The 15,092-nt window shown below is 45.1% G+C and overlaps 1 protein-coding gene across 2 annotated transcripts in view; it reads left to right on the top strand.

The window, feature by feature from the left end:
* The first annotated feature begins 3,580 nt into the window (after positions 1-3,580).
* The window catches only part of PDE6C (phosphodiesterase 6C), a 46,500-nt gene continuing 34,988 nt past the window's right edge, over positions 3,581-15,092 (top strand). For both annotated transcript variants that reach the window (XM_045809931.2, XM_087862897.1), the window contains exons 1-7: positions 3,581-4,015; positions 10,271-10,423; positions 10,528-10,617; positions 11,478-11,618; positions 12,821-12,895; positions 13,892-13,956; positions 14,057-14,123. In XM_045809931.2, the coding sequence (XP_045665887.1) occupies positions 3,581-4,015; positions 10,271-10,423; positions 10,528-10,617; positions 11,478-11,618; positions 12,821-12,895; positions 13,892-13,956; positions 14,057-14,123 (1,026 nt within the window). The remainder of the gene's footprint in view (positions 4,016-10,270; positions 10,424-10,527; positions 10,618-11,477; positions 11,619-12,820; positions 12,896-13,891; positions 13,957-14,056; positions 14,124-15,092) is intronic.

Genomic DNA, 15,092 nt, shown 5'->3' with positions numbered 1-15,092 from the left:
GTCACTCTGTCTTGCTTGCTTTCTCTAACAAATCAATTGCCTACTCCTGTCAATTTTGCCTAGAATTAGGTCTCACATTTGCCCCTTCTTTTTTCATTCCCAAGCGACTTCACCTGTAGCCTATGAAAATAACCTAAAAAACTTTATGAATGCATGAATTTATTACATAAATGATGTATGTTCATTGTAGATACTTGAGAAAAATCAGATAAGCAAAAAAGAAGAAAAAAATTAATGCATTGAATCCCATCACTTTGGAATAATCACTGTTACCATGTTGGTACACACACCTCCATGTATGTGTATATACGCGGAATTGTATTGCAAAACTATCTTACCATTTACTGCATATCATAAATATTTCTTCATATTAATAAAAGGACCTTTACAGTAGGATTATTAATAAATATAGTTCGCTATTCTGTGGATAAAACGCTACTTATTTACTCAACCTCCTATTGTTGAAAATCTAGGCTATTTCTGCTCTTTTACTTTAATAATTGTACTTTTGATGAACACCCTGGTAACTGCATTAATCACCTACAGTCTTAATTATTTCTGCAAGATAAATTCATAAAAGCAGAATTGCAGGGTCAAAGCCTATACACAGTTTTAGGGTATTTGATATTGAACCAAATGCAATATAGCCTCTTAATCTGTACCCCTATGTCCAGTATTTATTTTCTCCAATTCATCTTTCTAAGCACTACCAGGTAAATTTTGTAGAAAAGGACCCTTATAATGTTTTTTCCTTCCCCCAAAATTTTCCAGGGTTCAAAATCCTCAGCCTAGCTTCTGATGCTCCTGTAATCTGAGCCCAACCCACCTTTTCAGAGTCATCGCTCACTCTTCCTCCTGTTACTCTACACCCCATGCTATTGCTTCTACTGTTACTACCACCTGGAACGCACTGGATTCCCCCCCACCACCATCTCTACCCATTCTAGATATGATCCCTTTTCTGAACTCTCATAGCTCTGTGTATGTAGTTCCCTTTCGGCATTTATCATATTCTGTTCCACGCTTCATGGCTCTTCATGTACTGCTCTCATCTCCCTTCTCCACAAGTGCTTGTGAAACTGGAACCAAGACTTATGCCTCCCTGGCATCCCCAGAGGACAAGTGTCATAGTCAGGACTGACTGGGCTATGCTGTAGTAACAGACCACCCTCATCTCTGAGAGGCTAAAAACAAGAAAGGTTTCTTTCTCACTCATGCTACATGTCCATCTCAGGTCAGTAGGAGGCTCTGTTCCAGGACATCCTCACTTGGAATCAGGAGACCCCTCTATCTGGAACAGGTGTGGCAGAGGGGAGAATGGAGAGCCCAGGGTCTTATGCTGGCAATTAATCGTTCTTACCTGGAAGAGCCATTTATGACCACAACCCAGAGGCGAAATCCATCACATGACCTTACCAGAGGAGGAGGGCAGAAAAGAAGAATCTTCCCCTGTAAGTAGGAAGAGAAGAGAATCAGATGAGGGGGAACATGAAGTCTTTACCACAGAAGCTAATATGGCAGCTTGTTTATAATGGACAATCAATAGGCATGTGTTGAAAAATGAGCAAATCACGAATCTAGAAGTAGTTATAAAAACAAAAGAATGGCGACAATAATAGAGCATGCTTCATTTTTAAATTAATTTTCATTTTGATAAGTAGAGGAATGATAATATCTATGGATATTTTGTCTTTCCTATTAAGTATATACCTGCATATGGAATACAGATACGTGTTTTTTTTCTCTCTCTGTGTAGGAGGGAAGCGTGGATTTGGGGAACGGTGAGCACACAACATACTTTTTGTAGAGGCTGGAGCTGTGCCATGGTCACACAAAATAGCTGGGTAGGAAGTGTCCCAAACTGTGTTGGAATGTGATGGTCCCATGGGAGGGGTGACTGGGCTGACTCAACTCCTTTCTCTCAAGAGATAAGTCTCTGCATTATTCTAATTATAACGAGATGCTAATAGGATGTTATGCAGTTAATAGTACTCTGAGGAGGAGCCTCCTGAGACTACACTGAGCGAGAGAGGAAGGCACAAGAAAGGGTATGTACGTGGCAGGGCTCTTGAGGTGGCAAGTGGACTCAACCATATAAGCAGCTCAGCAGACGCTGATTTGAGTTCAGTTCCCCTGGGAAAACCGTGTTCCGACCAAGAACCTCTTGTTTGCTGACCTAGAACCTGCAACCGCCTCGGATCTCTTTTTCTTTTCTGGTAAGACTATCATCACTCTATCAAGGTACGCTTTACGCTTAGCAAAGCAAATGAAACCCACAGGATTGCTGTCTCTGAGGTGGACTTAAATGTGGGTCTAACAGGAACTTTTAGAGGCCCCGTAACGTGTGTTCATTCGAGAGAATCTGCCACAAAGTTTCCAGTTTTATTGAAATGCTTAGAAGTCCTTCACGAAGTTTGAAATCAGCATTTAAATATTCAAGGAAATTGGTTCATGAAATGTGTTGTTTGACTTATTAGTTGTATAATAGTGTTTAAATATTTGGGAACGTGTGCTTAATTGATGTAAAAGCTTAATAAACTAAACATTAAACACAACTAAGTAGCAGTAAGTGTTTTTCCACGCCTAACCTCCCCCCGAGACGTTAGAGATCCTAGCAACAAACAAGACAGGTTTTATCCACTAGATTTAACAGACTATCTTGGAGCAAAAATACGTGAGGCTGGCCATTACTATTCAAAACAAAATCCAAACTAAAATGCGCGGCAGGAAGGCCCAGTTAGCAGGTGCATGGGCCACCTTTTACAATCATGTCTTTTGATGAGGATTATTGTTTACGTTGTGGCTTGATTAGGCTTGGATCACAGGCAAATGTTTTGCCATGTTCACCTTTCTAGAACAAAATTAAGGTTTGTTCCTTTAAAACATTCCCGAGGTCAAGCTTTTAAATGAGGAGAATTGAGAGGCGAAGGCTTTAGAAAAAGTAGGCCAGGCAACTTGGATAAATGTAGGACTTTTAAGAGAAGGAAAGATTAATATTTCATTTTACGTTGCATTGACCTTAAACCCTTCCATCTCCCCCAAATGTTCATTAAAGTTGCCGTATAAATAAGCAGACACTCCCAAGGGCTAATAGTTTCACTTCATATAGCTATCACGAAAAAACGAGTCAAAATGTCAATTGATGCTAATGTCTTGTCATTAATGGGTACACCGATGATTCTCCTTGGTGTGGATGGCAGCCCATGTTCAGTGATTTTTTTCTGGAATAGTCACCTCGACTTGCCACTTGCCTGGCTGATCTAAGATGTTCTGAGGATTCTCTGAGGACTTATGAGCTAAGAATGTTTAGGGATTTCATGTCCTGAAGAACTCTTTAATCCTGTGCTCCCTGAATCCTGCTCTAAGCCAGACCTTCTGTCACAGCCCAAGAGTTACCGGCAGTTTTTTTGAAAGCTCTGTTAAGCAACCATCCTGCTCCATCGTTGAGGGATCCTGTGAGGTGCCAGGTAGGGTTTTCTCAGTGACTGTGGCCAGGATGTAGTTCCTTCTGGGCACTCCATCCCAGGTGGTGCTCTGAGGGTCTCCCTTCCTGAACCAGAGCAGCGAAGCAAGCCACACCATGGGTGAGATCAACCAAGAGGCCGTGGAGAAATACCTGGAGGACCACCCTGAGTTTGCCAAGGAGTACTTCGCCAAGAGGCTGGGGGAGGCCCCGGGACCCAGCGGGACGCTGTCGCCAGCCGAGGAGTGGGCCGTGTGTGCCGAGCTGCTGCTGGCCGTGCAGGAGGAGGCGGCCAGTGCCGAGCCCACGGTGCACCGGGCCCTGCAGAAGCTGGCGCAGCTGCTGCAGGCCGACCGCTGCAGCCTCTTTGCCTGTCGGGCCCGCAACGGCACGCCCGAGGTGGCCTCCAGGCTGCTCGACATCACCCCCACCTCCAGGTTTGAGGACAGCCTGGTGGTCCCCGACAGAGAAGTTGTGTTTCCGTTGGACATTGGGATAGTGGGTTGGGTTGCTCACACGAAGAAAGCCGCTAATGTCCCAGATGTGCGAAAGGTAGGTGGCTTTATGACAGTGGGGCTGACCGGATGTCTTGGCAGGGTCGTGGAAGAGCCAGTGAGAAAGAGAGCTGGGAGCCAGGGGCCAGGCTGCGGCATCGGTTTGGCAATAACTTGCGGAGTAGGGGGGAGAGGATCCCCTAGGCCCAGGGCTGCCAGATTTAGCAAATTAAAAATATAAGATGCTCAGTTCAAGTTGGATTTGAGCTAAACAATGAGTAAGTTTTTAGTGTGTGTCCCTTATAATGTTTGGCATTTTATCGGGCAAACTTGGTGTATCCCACACCTGCTCCCTTATGCATCCTCCCCGCTCTGGGAACTTTCCTTCTGAACAGCATGGCAAAGCGTCCCACACTGGTGAGAGCAGCAAGGTGCCTGATGCTGAGACTTGTGAGCTGCTCCCCACACCTGTCACTCACAACCCTTTGAGGTCACTCAGTTCTCTGGGATAGACTGGCTCATAAATGGATTCTTTCACTTACAGACCAAATGTGCAGAAAGAACGAATAATAAAGTTCTTTGAAAGTTCAGATGTTCACATTTGGATTGTGAAAAATGTAAATTCGGCTGATAAGTGCAATCAACCATCCCAACCCCCCATAATTCAGCTCTGTCAAGAATCAACTCCAATTGCACAGTGTGCTGCTGAGATTAACAGCGTACCGCACAAACACAAGGTGTGTTATACGCTTTTAAAAACAACAATAAAAAAAATCACTCTTCTTAGCACCACAAGGCTTGTTCATTGAAAAAAAAATTATAAAATATAAATAAACAAGAAGGAGGAAATGTAAACCCCTCATAATTGCTCTGCTCATCAATAACCACAGGTACCAGCCTGGGGTTCTCCCGCTAACTTTTTTCCTACACGCATGTCCCTGACTATGGTTTGCTGTTAACCAAAAGGGGAGCAGCAGCTTACGATGGAATGGGGTTGATGGGGAGTGGTCCCTGAAATGCTTTCTGCTCTCCATGCCAAGGTTTACTGGCCACTCGTGAATGGGGGCAGCTGGCGGCAGGAGGCTAATCCCCTACATGCCTCCGGAAGCTGATTACAGGAGGAGGGCCACACAGATCCAGAAGGCACAGAAGTCATCAAACATTAGCAACACTCTGCAAACAAGCCCAGCACAACCCTCCGGTGCAAGGGTTGCTATCCGGCACCCCAGAGTCCTCAGTCCTTTCTGATCCCTGCCTTCAGGGAGCTCAAGCTAGTTTCAGGTAGCTTCTGTCACTGACTGCCGCTGCTCCCATGACTAGACTGATTTGTCCCCTTAAGGCAAAATTCCCCAGACACCAATTAGGGGGCGATGCCCACATACCCTGAGGTTTTCTCACGGGAGTACGCTTCTTGCCAGTCCCTGAGCAAGGCCATCTCTAAAATTACTAGGACTTCACACTTAAGAAAGTGACATGCAAGGTTTTTTTTGAAAAAAAAATGTTTAAAGAGATGGGTAAAATGATTTCTGTTGTCCTGCATTATCAATGAGCCCAGTTCGCATTTTGAACAGAGAACGATAGCAGACAGCTGCTGGAAAGAGCCGGTGGCCTTGATGTGTTGCTGTCCATGGTAAGCGTCACTGTGTGGACAGAGCAGTAAATGGAGAAGGGCAGGGGGCCACATTTTCCCCTTGCCTTTTTTCCTAAGGACTCCTGGCTGTTACGGGTGGGATGGAGAAGTGTTAAGTTGAAGACAGACACCGTCCTCAGCTCAGAGGAGAGACAAGGGCCTCATTTGCTTTCCATTTCTACTGCTTCAAAGCATTTTTTCTTATGGAGAGATGAGTGGTACTTTTCAACTCCAAATGCACATTGAAATCGAATCCAGAGCATTTAAAAAAATACGATCTGAGACTCAATAGACCAATACACCAGACTCTCAGGGGTTGGAATGCAGGCAATAGTATTTTGTACTGTATGGTGACTAACATAATATAATAAAAAAATATTATTAAAAAATAAATAAAATAAAAAAATAAAATAAAAAGCTCCCCAGGTGATTCTAAAATGCAGTCAATATTGAAAACCACTGGTGTGTTGGGTGAGCAGATGCAGCAGGAAAAATTGGATTTCAGAGCAACCAGGGGCTCCTCCGGGAGTCTTGAGCTTACTGTTCCCTTGGGCAGACAGGAAGCTGAGGTCACAGGGGCTGCACCTCTCCTAGAGTCCAGAGTATGGTCAGTGAGTGAGAAGGGGCGGGACTAGACAGGGTGTCCTCGCTTGGTGTCCAGCACTCTTTCCACCCTCCACCTACCTCCATATCCCTGCAATTTTGCCAGACTTGAATCACTATGGTAAAATCTGCAAAGAGGAAGAAGATGGAAACCGATATTTTAATGAAATTTCTACTAATTCTTATCTTCTCATTGTATTTGACAATTTATAAAGCATTTTCACAATCTTAATCTCATTTGATTCTGGCAAAAACCCTGTGAGGAAGGAGGGACCATATTTTTATTTCCATCCAAAATGGAAGAATCTTGTCAAGGTCAGTCAGGCAGGATGTGGTGGGTCTAGGACCATAACTTGGATCTTCTGAGGCCTCCCCCTCTTTTACCACACCACTGACCACATGTGGCTTCTCTCTGGTTGGCAATGTGGGCACAGGAGGAGTTCTCGAACCTAGACAAAGAGGTAGAGCCAGATGTCCCTGACCTTGGGGGTCCATGAAGGTGACAGCAGGGAAGCCACATGGTGTATGGTGAGACCTCTGGCAGCAGAGAGACCTCAGCGCAGATGTGGGTTTGAGACTAGGTAACTGTGTGATAGATTGCATTTCTGCACCTGAGACATGGAGGCAAATAAATATACAGATTAAATGAGCATAAAGAGCCTGACTCCTAGTAGGTGCTCAGTAAATGACAACTATGATAACATATTTATGCCAAGGGGTGTTTGGGGGCTGGGTGTAGGCGGCCAAAAAAAGGGTCACTGATTGTCACCTGTTTTTAAAACAGGGAAACTTTTAATAACAGGAAACTGAGAGATATCCTCCTCAGGTTAATTATTTCTTTTTCTATTGGGAAAACTGCTGATTAACTCTATGGGTGGTTCTTGTTCTAACTGTGGTTTCAAAGAAAGCCATGGGAGAAGTCCTACATTTTCAATAATTAACAGAGTGCCTCTAGCTCCCGTTCCTCTCTCCTCTGTCTTCCTTCCCTTCTGTCTTTCTGACTCCTGGTGTCAAAGGACCAAGTGGTCCTTAATCAGAATCTAACAATGCTGAGACTGGATGAGGGACCCGGTCAGTCTGTTGCTGTACGCAGTGTTCTCCAGATGTCTCCAGTGGCTTCTTTGCAGGACTACCCAGGGGAGTTTGTGAATCTGAGAACTATAGGAATTGCTCAAGCAAACTTCACTAGGGATTGTTTGAGCTAGTGAACCAGAAAGCCGCACCTCACCTACCCTGTCATCTGATGGATGGTTTTATGTAGGGCTTTCAGATACAACAATAAGCAAGCATTACATTTTGAAACGTATATCATTTTCTCAAAACAGCCAAATGAACTTAGGGATATTTCCTTGTGTTTAGAATCTAGAATAAAATAGCCTTAAGCTTTGAAGCTGCTGAGTGAAATGTGTTTGCAAAGAAACACACCTGCCTGACCATCCTGTGTGTGTGCATCTGATTTGGTATTTTGATTACCCATGTAGTGGCCAAGATTGCTGTATCAATGAAGGTGATCACAACCCATAATGGGTAACAGATTAGCAGGAAAATGGAATGCAAGCTGGCTTGGGCAAGCAGTGGATGAAGAGAAAGAACTTAACAAAGTTTGGAGACATCCTGGCCTGAGAGGGAAGATGTTACCAGAGGCAGAGAGGATAGGAGATCACGTGGTTAGGAAAGAAATGTGGCTCTTGAAGGCGGGATGGGGGGAGGGGGTGGGGAGTGGGGGAGGGGCAGACACTGGCCCTAAGGCAAACGTGTGCTTCCGGGCCTAGGAGGCCTACAACCACCAAGAGCATCTAGTTTCTTCAGTGGTTAGGATTGGTTATAAAAGCTAGGGTTAGAAGCAGAATGGTCATTGCAAAAGACAACTACTTCTCATCCAGGAAGGCCCAATAAACTCGCAGGTGTCTCTTCCCAGGAATTTTTGAGCACCTACCATGTGTCAGATGCTCTTCTAAGTGCTCTACCCATACTACATTAATCTCTGTGTCGGGGACTCTAGACAGTCCATAATATCAGCACTCCTATTTCCACAAAGTCTAAGTAGCACCAGGATCACACAGCTGGTGAACCAGGGTCTGGTTTCAGCCGGAGAACTCTGACTCCAGAGCCTTCTTCAACATTAGGTAATGCGGCCTCCTAAGCAAATAGTTTGTGTGGGTCCACGCTGGGAAAGGTAGAAAAGAGATCTGGGATAAGGGGCTGCGTCTGACTCCCTTAGCCTCTCACCGTTCCTAAGGGATCCTCCAGAGAAGTGATTCACCCCTAGAGTACAGATTCCTGGGGAAGACAGATCCTACTCTAGGAGGTCAGGATTCGGTGGGTCTGCTGGGAGGTCTGCAAATCTGCATTGGTCTGCGGGGGTTTGTGAGGCACAGCCCAGGTCTGCCGCTCTGAGCTGAGCTGAATTCTATTGGCCAAGGAGCCCTGCTCCCTGGGTGAGATTCTGGCCCGGAAGTCGAACACCAGAGGACTCCCACATTTTTAATTTTGGAAACTGAACAGAGTCCAGCTTTCAGGGGTTTGTGCTAATCTCAGAAGCACCATCAACACAAGGAAATGAAAATAGTACAACCTATGAGAGGAAAACCCTGTTAACTTTGGCCAGTGAGTCTCAGAATCAGGCTGAAAATTTAGTTCCTACCGAAGGAGACTCAGTTCAAAGACGAGATAGCATGAACCATAGAAGGCTGCGTCTACACCCATCTGGAGTGGGCGATCCTCTAGCTTACAGCTAATAAGAACCGCTGTCCTTGACCCTCTGAAGCTCTTCCATTTAGGGACCTTGCCACACTCATCATTCTGCTCTAACCATGGAAGGTTAGGGTATTAGAATCATCTCTCACATCTACTGCAAGAGGCTTGTGTCTGGGAAGATCCACTTCCTCTCTCCTATGGAGAGAGAGAGAGAGAAACATGTATGAAAGACGTTAGCTTGGTAGAACGTTAAGAACTGATAAGCATCTTATCAGTGAGGATGCTCTCACAGTGGAAGTAAGATTTCCAATCTTTCATGAAAGTAATCTGCGTAAATAAAAACTGCATGCACATGTGGATTCAGCAAAAGAGATTCCACCTCGGGGAATCCATCATATAAAAATGAAAGCCAGTATGGTTAGCAGAGCATTGTTTTCAGTGGGGAAAACTATAAGCAGACTAAATGGAGAATGGTTGAGCTGGCCATGGGCTCTCATGCCACAGTATTGTGCAGGAATCTAGAGGCTGAGTTCACACCCATATGCACAGGTCTGGAGGGAAGTCCATAAAGTATTGTTATATGATGAAAGTATTGTGTGAATTAGAAAATAAAATTTTATAAAAAAGGAAAAACTTTCGTCCAGAATTAGAGAAAGGCATACAAGGAGACATACCAGGGTGCCCAGGTGGCTCGGTCCATTAAGCGTCTCTTAGTTTTGGCTCAGGTCATGATCTCAGGGTCCTGGGATGGAGCCTTGGGTTGCTCCCTGATCAGCAGGGAGTCTGCTTGTCCCCCCCTCTCTGCCCCTCCCCCATGCTCTCTCTCTCTCAAATAAATAAATAAATAAGCAAATACATCTCTAAAAAAGAAGGGGGAGAAAGGAGACATACCAAGCTGTTAACACTGGTTCCCTCAAGTAAGCGAGATTAGAAGGAGTTTGAGGAGTCATTAATTTTTTCTTCATGTTATGATGTACCAGTTGTCTGGTTTCATGCACATTTTACTCCCATAATTAGAAAGAAGAGCTCCGTGGCCTACACCTGTAATCCCAGCTCTGTGCTCTCCCAGCACACCTTCTGTCCATTGTAACCCCGTCTCTTCTTAGCATCTCACTTTCCTCTTGGCCGTGACATCACCTCTTTTCTCCTGGCCCTACCTCAGCCTCGCCTAGATAGGCCATAGCTCAGGTGGGAGATGCTCGTCCTGAAACCGGTGAGTTCATTCTGTGCAACTGTAAGATGGGGGTGTGGGTGGGACCGCTGTCCTGGGGCCCTGGTTATCTGTCCAAACAGTTTGGACCGGAGAGAATGGTCTGTTGCCATTCCTAGACCTACAACCGTGGTTCTGTGCTGCTTTGGCAAACGTGTGAATATGTCTTTCAGAACAGCCATTTTTCTGACTTCATGGACAAACAAACTGGGTATGTCACAAAGAACCTGCTGGCAACTCCGATCGTGATGGGCAAGGAGGTTCTTGCCGTGGTTATGGCAGTTAACAAAGTAAACGCATCTGAATTTTCCAAACAGGATGAGGAGGTAATGCTGACCCTGGGCATCTAGTCGGAGCCTCAGGAAATTTATTTGTGGTTTAATGGAGAGAAAGATATCTTAGCTAATTTGTTTTTCTCTGCTTCCTATAGGTCTTTTGCAAATACCTCAACTTTGTTTCTGTCATCCTAAAGCTTCATCATACCAACTACCTGTACAGTATTGAATCCCGAAGAAGCCAGGTAATGGGAAGGTGACATTCATCACTCCATGCTTTCCTGTTCTGACAAAGGGACCCAGAGGCAACAAGCCCAGGCCCCTCCTATCACTCTCGGGGGAGTAAGCCACATGGAGCTGATTCTCAGACTTTAGTCCTTCTGTCTTCTCACGGTCTGCCCCTGCCTCCCACCCCCACATCCCTGCTCCTCCATCTGTGGGTACAACTGGCTTGCCTCGTCCTTGTCCTGGGTAGCCATGGTTTCTTCTGTGAGATAATTATAGTGCCTACCCTTCACGGTGGTTGTGACTATCAAATGATCCTTCCATGAATTCATCCACACAAAGCTCTTCGCAGCTCCTGGTACATATCAAAGCTATTAATTTGAGGAGCAAATCACTCTTCTGAAGTCTGTTGTCTCCTTGAGCCAGGGGGATAAGGAACAACATTGGTAACCAGGGTACCTCAGGCTGGGCCACTCTCTGGACGTCAGTTTCTTCATCTGTATAATGGTGGGAGAGGGGTGGGGATGGAGGCTTCCAAAGTTCCCTCCTATCCAACTGTCCAGATAAGGTTACCTCTGAGTAGCTCAGGACGGGTGGAAGGAGGCATATGCTGTCTCCCCAGCAGGGGAGCAGCGGGAGCCAACCCACCAATACTGGACCCTCTGCCCAGGGACTGTCTCTGCTTCCAGTGTGTGGTCACTTGCCCTTTTACATGGGGACCAGTCATGGCATACCATTTTCAGAGACCTTCACCCTTGCACAGGTCCACTCTTCATCCCACTCAGAGAATCTGAGTAACTCCTACTTTCTTTTGGCTAATGCTGTACCTCTTCACCGTGTGTTTTGTTCTGAGTGTTTTCTTTTTAATCCCTCCTTTCAGATCCTCATGTGGTCAGCCAACAAAGTATTTGAAGAGCTCACAGATGTGGAGCGCCAGTTTCACAAAGCGCTCTACACAGTTAGAACATACCTGAATTGTGAGCGATACTCCATCGGACTGCTGGACATGACCAAGGAGAAGGTCCTCGTCACTCCATACATTCTGTCTCCCCTCAAATCATCTATATAACACCCATCACATGAAATATAATCCGTTAAAAAATGGATACTAATCACACACAATATATAATGTTCATTTTTCATCTTATTTCATTAATTTGGTTGGAGCTCTCTCAGCTCAACATAAGTAATGAATACGATATCATTTGTATTTCTTCTTCTCCATGTAAATGGAAGTTATTTTTTCAGAGTAACTGTTCTAGGTGGATAAACACAGGACCAGGTGTCAGGAGAGCTGGGCTTTGATCCTGGCTCTGGGACTTGGTGGTTGAGTGTGTTGATTAGGGTGCTTTTGGCTGCAAGGAACATAACACCCAGTAAGTAACAGCAAAACAAGAAGTCACAAGGTCGGGCAGTTCTAAGGCTGGTTCCTTCAGACCTCAGTACAGTCATCAAGGTGCAAGGGGCTTGCAGTTTTCTCCTGGCCTGGTCTCTGCCATCTGCAGCAAGTTGGCGAGGTCTCCTCTTGGGGGTGGCAAGATGGCACTTGCAGCTCAAGGCGTGGCACGCAGGATGGAACTGGGAGGCACTTCCTGCAAATGTCACTTCCATTGCCTTTCATCCAAGGGACGCCCTTCCCCAGAAGCACCTCCGCAGACTTCTCCTCCTTCTCTGCTGTCCAGGACTGGCCACGTGCCTGCCCTCAAACTAATCCCAGGCACCTCGTATAGGCCACTCAGGGGCTGTGCAGGCCTTCTGCCCTGAGAAAATGACCACTTGATACCTAAATAAAATTGGGGTCTGTTAGAGAGGAAGAGGGGAGAATAGATGTTGGGTAAGGCAGCCCACACTCTGCGCGCCCTTGGTCAAGCCTCTTAACCTACTTAGATTTAGTTTAATTATGTATAAAAGAGTTGCTAGCTATTGAGTCCTTTTACCTATGTGTCAAGGTAGGTGCTCTGTCTGTATTGTTCATTTAATCCTCACAACCACCCTATAGTATAAATTCTACTATTATCCCTGTTTCACAGATGAAAAAGGCAAAGTGACTTGTTCACAGTCTCAAGTTCATAAGCAGTGTTGCTGGGAATTATAGGTCTTTTTCAGCTCTAAAATTCCAGAATTCTAAATTAACATAAAATATGCAAAGCCATGAAACTCATAGAAGATATAGTAGGTCACGGAACAGTTTGTTTGATGATGATTAAATATAATTGCTTCCAGGAATTCTATGATGAATGGCCAATCAAGCTTGGAGAAGTCGAGCCTTATAAAGGTCCGAAGACCCCGGATGGCAGAGTAAGTGCAAACCTCTTCCTCAATGATGCATGTGCATGGTACAGAGTGCCAAAACCAGAAAGGAAAGAGCATCAGCCTGAGACACCCTGGATTCTAGTCCTCTAAGTTTCTGGAAGACCTCGGAGTAGTAGAAAGAGCACTGGACAGGGAGTTTGAGGTTCAAGTCTCAGCTCTGCCCAAGCCAGCTGGATGGCCCTTGCCTAAACTCAGTGTTTAACCTCTCAATTTCCTTTTCTGTATAGCTGGGCTTGGTGAATCAGTAGTTCTCAAGAGGGAGGGACACATCAGAGCCACCTGCCTAACTTTTTGAGCACCCTGTGCCCAGGCCTTCCTTCAAACCAGCTAGATTGGAAACTCCAGGGATGGGTCGGATTAGATTTACTTTCCCCCTTGACAGCAAGCTTCAGAGGGCAGGAACAATGTCTCACCACCGTATTCCCAGCACACAGGAAAGCGAGGGTACTGGGATGGAATGTGTCCAGGCCTCAGGTTCTTCATCTGCCCAAAGAAGTAGAGAGAATAGTTCTCAAGTCCCTCCCAGCTTTGACGAAGTACCCGCTAAATGCCTTTCCGAGGCACCTGTTCCGATCAGCCAGTGCTGGGAGGTGGGAAGTGGTCATTGCACAGTGGGGAAGGGAATACATTGACCGAGGCTGAGAAATTACATGCTTTGTTCTACTACGGTTATCAGCCAGGTGTTTCTGGACAATAGAAAGGGATCAATTAAAAGTAAAACAAGATTCCTTTGAAAACTGTCTGGATAAATTCAACTTTTAAAATTTAGCTCAACAAGCTTGTTCATGTAGATAACCAGCCACTGTGTTTCTAGTCGTACTGCCAGCTTGCAATCAGGACATGAGTAATTTGGTGGTAGTTATGCAGAGCAAGGTGGTTAGGAAATAAGATACAATTAAATGAGCTTTAAAGTGTACGTTCACTGATGAAAAATGTTTTCTTCGGGAAATAAGATTGTTCTCATAATCTCTTTCCTCTTAGGAAGTCATCTTTTATAAAATCATCGATTACATTTTACATGGAAAAGAAGAGATCAAAGTGATTCCGTGAGTACTGTCCTGAGGCAGCAGGAGTTGCCATTTTGTTTTTGCGCATGTTGCATTTCTCTGCATGGCAATGATTCTCTTTTTTCTAATCTTCCTCAAGGACACCTCCCGCAGACCACTGGACTCTCGTTAGTGGGTTGCCAACATACGTTGCTGAAAATGGATTTGTAAGTTACCGAACACATTCAAATCTTGAATAGTACTGGATGAAACTCTTATTAGCTATGGGATGGGGATAGTTGTGAAGGTAAAATGCAGGGGTAAGAATGACATGGCTGGACAGGACGTGGGAGAGAGAAATCGTGGTAGTTGAAAGAAGGTTAACTATAGACTTCCAAGCTCTACGCAAAAATATTTAGCCAACATGAGAAAGATCCATCCGTTCCCCCCAACTCCTTATTCAGTCATCGTGCAAATTTCAGGTGTCCTTTGAAAGTCTGTGACTACGATTCATGCTGGGTTTAATTTGATCTCAAGTCTAGTTACCTTGGTCAAGACTTTTAAAGCATGAGAAATTACTGACAAATGACAAAAATGTGTGAATGGAGAACTTTGCCACTGATAGCCATGCAAAATGAGTGAGTTGATAAAGGAAGTGAGGAGTTATGTCCTGGTAAGGGTAGGGTGAGGTGGACAGAGAGCAGTCCAGGTCTGGTGAAGAGAGGTCAGGTGTGTGTAGACAAAAAACAAGAGCTCGCTGGGAGGTCCCATAGGTCTCCAGGCCAGAGAACTAGAGTCACCACAGCTTTCCCACTCCACCTCTATCATACTTTCTCACCCTCTGCCATCCTCTCCTTCCTTCTCATGGCGGATTTCTCTCTCTTGTTGGGCTTCTTTACCATCTGTGTCATCTTTTGGCATCAAGATTCCTCCCTGCAAGAGAGTTCAATGCTTCCAACATTTCTCTATGTTGGCATTTTCCTATCTTCCCCTTTACAAATCCAAGTTTCTGTAATGTATTTATAGCACTTATTTGCATATTTGGTTTTTCTTTAGTATTGGCCTTGTGTTTTTGGCAGTGTTCATTCATCTTCATTACTTAGTAAATGGGCATATAAATTATAGTGACTAATAGAGTCACTCAAGGGTCAGAGGGAGGGGGAAACAAAACCTAGGTTAGCTCCTGTGTTCCTTTA

The sequence above is a fragment of the Ursus americanus genome, chromosome 6 (assembly GCF_024610735.1).
Source record: "Ursus americanus isolate L20-20 chromosome 6, mUrsAme1.1.p, whole genome shotgun sequence".
In the NCBI taxonomy this organism is placed as follows: Eukaryota; Metazoa; Chordata; class Mammalia; order Carnivora; family Ursidae; genus Ursus; species Ursus americanus.
Note: the sequence above shows the minus strand (reverse complement) of the source record. Positions and strands in the feature narration are given on the sequence as shown.